The sequence below is a fragment of the Pediculus humanus genome, genomic scaffold (genome assembly GCF_000006295.1).
Source record: "Pediculus humanus corporis 1103172107453 genomic scaffold, whole genome shotgun sequence".
NCBI lineage: Eukaryota > Metazoa > Arthropoda > Insecta > Psocodea > Pediculidae > Pediculus > Pediculus humanus.
In genome coordinates this window covers 26,382-32,282 of record NW_002987073.1, presented here as the reverse complement: position 1 = coordinate 32,282, position 5,901 = coordinate 26,382, and the positions used below count along the sequence as shown (strand labels likewise).

At 25.3% G+C, this 5,901-nt stretch overlaps 2 protein-coding genes across 2 annotated transcripts in view; one reads left to right on the top strand and one right to left on the bottom strand.

Moving 5' to 3' along the window:
* Nucleotides 1-2,336: 2,336 nt before the first annotated feature.
* Phum_PHUM099650 (membrane associated RING finger, putative) lies at nucleotides 2,337-3,709 on the top strand (the record flags this gene model as incomplete). The annotated part of the gene is made up of 4 exons (XM_002423922.1): nucleotides 2,337-2,528; nucleotides 2,608-2,813; nucleotides 2,901-3,104; nucleotides 3,418-3,709. The coding sequence occupies 4 exons, from the start codon at nucleotides 2,337-2,339 to the stop codon at nucleotides 3,707-3,709; spliced, it is 894 nt and encodes a 297-aa protein (XP_002423967.1).
* A 1,019-nt stretch (nucleotides 3,710-4,728) lies between these two features.
* Phum_PHUM099240 (voltage-gated channel, putative) overlaps nucleotides 4,729-5,901 on the bottom strand; it is a gene marked incomplete at both ends in the record, with an annotated part of 12,498 nt that continues 11,325 nt past the window's right edge. The window contains 2 exons of the mRNA XM_002423921.1: nucleotides 4,729-5,274; nucleotides 5,339-5,500. Of these exons, the coding sequence (XP_002423966.1) occupies nucleotides 4,729-5,274; nucleotides 5,339-5,500 (708 nt within the window). The remainder of the gene's footprint in view (nucleotides 5,275-5,338; nucleotides 5,501-5,901) is intronic.

Here is a 5,901-nt window from a genome sequence, read left to right as displayed (position 1 = left end):
TTATGCTTACTTGAATGAAAAATTAATTAGAGAAAATAAAATTTAAAAATTTTTAAAGTAATAAAATACTTAAAATTTTTGTAATTAAAACTTCGAGTTGATAAATTCTACCATTAACAACACTCTTATCATTTTTTTGAATGTTTTAATACTTTTTTTTTTTTTTTTAACGGTTTTTATTAAACGGTTATCAAACACACCCATCATACACAGACATTTTTTTTTTTTTTTGTAAAGAAATTATTTAAAAATATTTTGTTTGTTATCATCATCTTAATTAATTGATTAATTAATTGATTATTAAGATAATTTTTTTCTTTTTTGTTTACATACTTTTTTTTTTTTAAATTGATTGATGTTTGTTTAACAATAATAATAATAATAAAAAAAAATGATGATGATGATAGACAACCATGATAATCTTATAATTTTTTATTTTAAGGTTAATTATAAAAGATAATTATTGATTTTTTTCCCTCAATGTGACGACATAATCTCCCTATTTTAGGTAATATCTCTCTCTCTCTCTCTCTCTCTCTCTCTCTGTCTCTCTCTCTCTCTCTCTCTCTCTCTCTCTCTCACCTCCCACAAAAATTAAAAAAAAAAATTAAATATTATTAAATGTATACAAATAATTTTCTCAAGAAAAAAAATAAATGAAAATTATGATATATAAAATAGTAGCTATAAATATAAATACATTAAATTGTTAATAATAATAATAATAATAATAATGATGATGATATTTTTTCATTTTTTTTGTATGTTTAAATAATTTTTATTTAATTAAAAGTTTTAAAAGTTTATTTTAAATAAGAAAACTTTTTTGTAACAAAAACTTTGCTAAGAAAAAAAATTAATAATAACATAATCATGTTGTTAAAGATTTTTAATGCGTCTGTCTACTCAATAATTATTTTTATTAAAAATTTTTTATATATATTTAAAACTTATTAACGTTATTTTTTTTCTTTTATTAATACATAATGTATTTACTTACGTGTAGTTTTAATAAATTGTATGATCGTGCATCATTATTTTTGAAAAAAAGAATATAATAATTATTCAGTTAAAGTGAAAACCGTTTTCATTTCCTTATTTAAAATATTAAAAATTTAATTTTTATGTTAATAATTTATTTAATTAATTATAATCACATTAACTCGTTTTATTTTTAATAAGATTGGCAAATTTTTCTGAAAAAAAAAATAAAAACAACAACAACCGGGCTGTATGAATTGCTGTCGACAACAAGATTCAATGTTTACATTTCAACTCCTTATATTAAACATTAGTTTGTTGTTTGTTGTTCGCCTTTTTTTTTTTTTTTTAATCTTGTTTGTCTTTGATAATAAATTTCCTGTATTATTTTTATTAATTTTTTTTTTTTTTTAGAGGTTTCAAATTCCTATTTTTTTTTTTTTTTTGCAAAGTGTGATGTGTCTCGTCAAAATGATGTGGACAAATTAGAAAATATTAACATCATTTATTTAAACAATTTTAATTATGGGGCGTGTGTACATAAAATAATAATAATAATAATTTTTTTAAAGGTTATTGTTAATGTTAAAATGATAAGTTTTTATCCATATTTTCGGCTTAAAAATATTTATCTTGATAAAAAAAAAAAAAATTTGCAAATTTATGTTTGTCATAATAATAAAAGATTAAAAAACTGTGTTAATAAGGTTAAAATAAATAACTAATATAATCGTTAATTATTATCATTATTATTTAATTGCAAATAAATAGAGAATTAAAGTGTTTTTCATAGGTGAAAAGCCTAAAAAAAAAAAAAAAAAAAAAAATACAAATTAAATATTTAATAGTACTTGTTTGTTTGTTCGACACTCGACGTAATTTTTCTTATCTTTTATTATTTGTTTAATTATTATTATTATTTTAATGTGTTTTTTAAAAATTATTATTTAAAATTTATTATTAATTATTATTTTTATTATTAATTATATAAATTATTTTTATTTATTATACATTTATTTTCAAAAAATTTACCTGATTAATAAGCACTGTCATTTTCCGCCATTTTTTTTTTTTAACGGAAAAATGTTTCAGAATCATTTTTGAAAAAAATTGCGCCAAAAATTTAACATACTTGTTTTGGAGTTTAATGAATGAAAAAGTTTCAAAACATTTGTTTCGTAATTAAAAAAAAAAAAAAAAAATTGAAAATTTTCGAGAAGGCCAAGCAATCATAAACAAAATGTCGAAATAGGCGGAGGGAAAAAAAAAGAAAAAAATATGTTTACTCGAACTGAATTTAATAATAGATTTTAATTAATTATCAAAATTCCAAGTGTAAATGGCTTGCGAATATTATGGAAAGGCTTCCGGCTCGTGAAACAAGTTCTCCAAGTGATGATGTCATGGGATTAACTGATAGATTGCTGGATTTTGCTCCTGGTATTGCGGGAGAGCAACTAACGGAAAAACAAGAAATTGCATTAAAAGAAGCAGCTGTGTATTTTTATAAACAATTAATGTTGCAACAACAAAAACCAAATGACGCGGTGAGTTTAAGTTTTTTTTTTTAAAATGAACTTTAGATCTTTCTTTTAATCGTTTTAAATTTTTTTTTTTTTTTTAAAGGCATCCATTTCTCTAGTTAATTCTTCCAGCGATATATGTAGAATATGCAGAGAAGCCGGTAGCAAAGAAGATTTAATAACCACTTGCTGCTGCAGAGGAACAATGAGATTCATTCATTTATCATGTTTAGAACATTGGTTAGCCGAATCTGATTCAACAAAATGCGAATTATGTTCATATCAATATCAAACAGTTAGAACGCCAAAGTGAGTTATACCTGATTGTTTTCATTAAAAAATAACGGTTATCAAAGTAGAATGATTATTCATTTTTGTTATGATATGTGCTTTCAGGTATTCAATAATAAAATCTATACTTTTGTGGCTTCAAAATCCAGGAAGACGAAGAGATGCCAGAGAAATTATGTTAGATTTTCTTGCTTTAATTGTATTTACACCGATGGCATTTTTTGGAACTTACATGGCTTTGCTCACAGCTGAAACTTGGTATATTTTTTATTATTTAAATTTTACACTTTTGAGATTTAAAAGCACACAGTTCAGAGGAGGTTTTCTTTTTTTTTTTTTTTTAACAATTGATGAAAACGTATCTGTTACAGTTGGAATACACAAAACTTCTACCATTTCCTCCTCTGGACTGGTCGAATAATTGTTATGACAAAAAATATAATGACTCGAGCCAGAGGTTTTCGTTTAAAATTTTTTTTGATGATTGTCATGATTACTCGTAACATAATGGATTTTCTTGTTTATTTTTTATTTCAATGGTGGGTATTCAACCGAACCAAAAACAAAAAAAAGAAAACGATTGCGCGGTTTTAATTATTGATAATTTTTTTTTTTCTTTTAGGTACACTACGGAAAATTGCATAGCTATGAGTCCTACAATCACGAAAATAGTATCCGTTGGATGTCTCGGCATTATCGGAGCTATCGATACTGCTTATTTTTCGTGGCTTCTTGTAAGAGCACAACATCACACGAGAGCCTGGAATCGTTGGAGGAGACGAAATAGTATTGTTAAAGTCATACTTTCTCCTAAAAAATCAAAATCAAACGAACAGAACGGATTAAACGGAAATAAAAGTATAACAAAAGCAGAAGACAGTGTAACGAATCAAGTAACCGAAACAGAATCATGAAATTGAGTTTTTATTATTATTATTATTATTATTTTATTTTTACTATATTTTTTTTTTTATAATTTTTTTTTTGTCTCGCAAACATCCAAACTAAATTTTTCTTTTTAAAAAAATTTTTACACTGAAATCTTTTAAGTATTTTCTTTTTTTTCCATTCATTCATTCATTCATTCACTAAAATATTTAATTCGATTATGAATCTTTTTAAAAAATTGTAAACATTTTTTTTGTTGAGTTTCGGAGACATTTAATTATCAAAAGGATTGAATAGAATTTTCATAATTTAATGTTGGATTTAAAACCAAAAAAAAGAAAATTTTTTTTTTAAAAGTAAAATTTAATTAGGAAAAGTATAATTAATGTAATACACAAAATGGAATTGTTGTTGTTGTTGTTGTTGTCGTTGTTACAACAAAACAGTCAATTTTTTTATATTTAGTAGAAGATTTATATTCACTCACACAATAATTTTAAACAATAGTAATTTTTTTCTGTTGGAAAATTAGGCACAGAACAAACAATTCAAAGTTAACCTCGTTGATATGCTACTTTTAATTGAAAAAATAAAAATGATGGGAAAACTACCGTAAAAAAAAAAAAATTTATAATTAATAAATTTTATTAATAATAGTTTAGAAAATTACACAGGATAATAAAAAAAGGAAAATTTTGTCGAAAATTGGGAAAAGTCCTGTGTTATTAATAATTTATTTTTATTTATTTGTGCATTTAATTGTAAAACAGAATTTAAAAAAAAGAAAAGTTTTGTAATGATTACAAGAAAAAATTTTAAATTTCCCGCGTAAATGCACTTAAGATAAATATTAATAACTAATTTTAATTGATTAATTTTTTTTTTTTAAATGGAAATTATTTAATTTTATTTAAAAGTGGGAATTTTTTTTTTAATTATTTAAATTATTATAAACAAATTATTGCTAATAGTTTTATTTTGTTTAACAAAAAAAAAAAAAGAAAAAGGCGTAAGAAAGTTTTATGTTCACAAATAATAATTTTGTTCAACAGTGGTGTATGGTATATTTAGCAGATCTACTATGCGGTATAGTTTTCCCATCTTCGTAATGAGTTCTTGTTCTGTCAAATAAATCATCCGCACTGTACCTGTGTCTCGGAGGATTCGGCCAATAATACGGCACAACAGAATTTTGAGGCACCCAATTAACAGAAACAGAATCACAATTAGAGGCGTTCTCACTAATAATCAGTCTTTTACCACAGCTCAATGCACTCATTATTAAATCGGCATCGAGTCCTAAAATGACCAAAACCCGTCGGGGATTTTCTTTAACGAATTGCTCAAACATGTCGGACGGATGATCCGTTTGAGTCGATTTAACTTCTAACGTGTTATTTCTAGGATCTTCGTGATCCCAACAAAACATTTCCGGAGGATGTGAAGAACTTCTCGGAAGATTCGTTGCACCTCTAAAAAACATTCCTCCCATTCCCCCTCCGAGATTTGGATTTGAATGTACGGGATTTGTGTAAGCCATTGCATGACCGCTCGAAGTTAATTCTTGCAAGGCTTGTATCGCGTTCCGTACCTGAAAGTTTTTTTTGTTTTAAATTTTTTCTCTCAAAAAAAAATTCAAATAAAATTTTTCTTACTTCTAAGCTAAGCGTGGCCACATCCTGATGAAGTGACGTTACGTGCGTATCCAGTCTTTCAACGCTACTACAGGTATGTTCAGGTTCGTTTGGATTCACAGCCAATGAATTTCCTACAATAGCAACTCTTCTCTCTTTAGGTGATCCTTTTTTTCTTGAAGGCTCGTAGGTTCTACAATAGTAACCAATCGTTCCAGAAAAAGAATTTAAAAAAAAAAATGAAATATTTATTTACCTCAATTCCTCTAAGCGTGGATTAAATTTTGCATGTTTTCCAGGACTAGCATTAGAATTTGATAGTAATGGAGATTTGTGAGGAGATAATGGAGAAGTTTCTCCTTCTTCGGGAATGTTTTCGTCATCTTCACTGATGGAAGGCAAAGTCAGTGAAGGCAAACCATTTATTTCAGGTTCAGACTAAATAAAAAAAAATAATTGATTTAAATTTTAATTAAATTTTCTTTTTTTTTTTTTTTTTAAAAATTTTTACCTCGGCTTCGTAACCTTCTCTTAGGTTATAGGTCAAATCGTGTTGAATATCATTTGCAAATTGTTGCTGATAT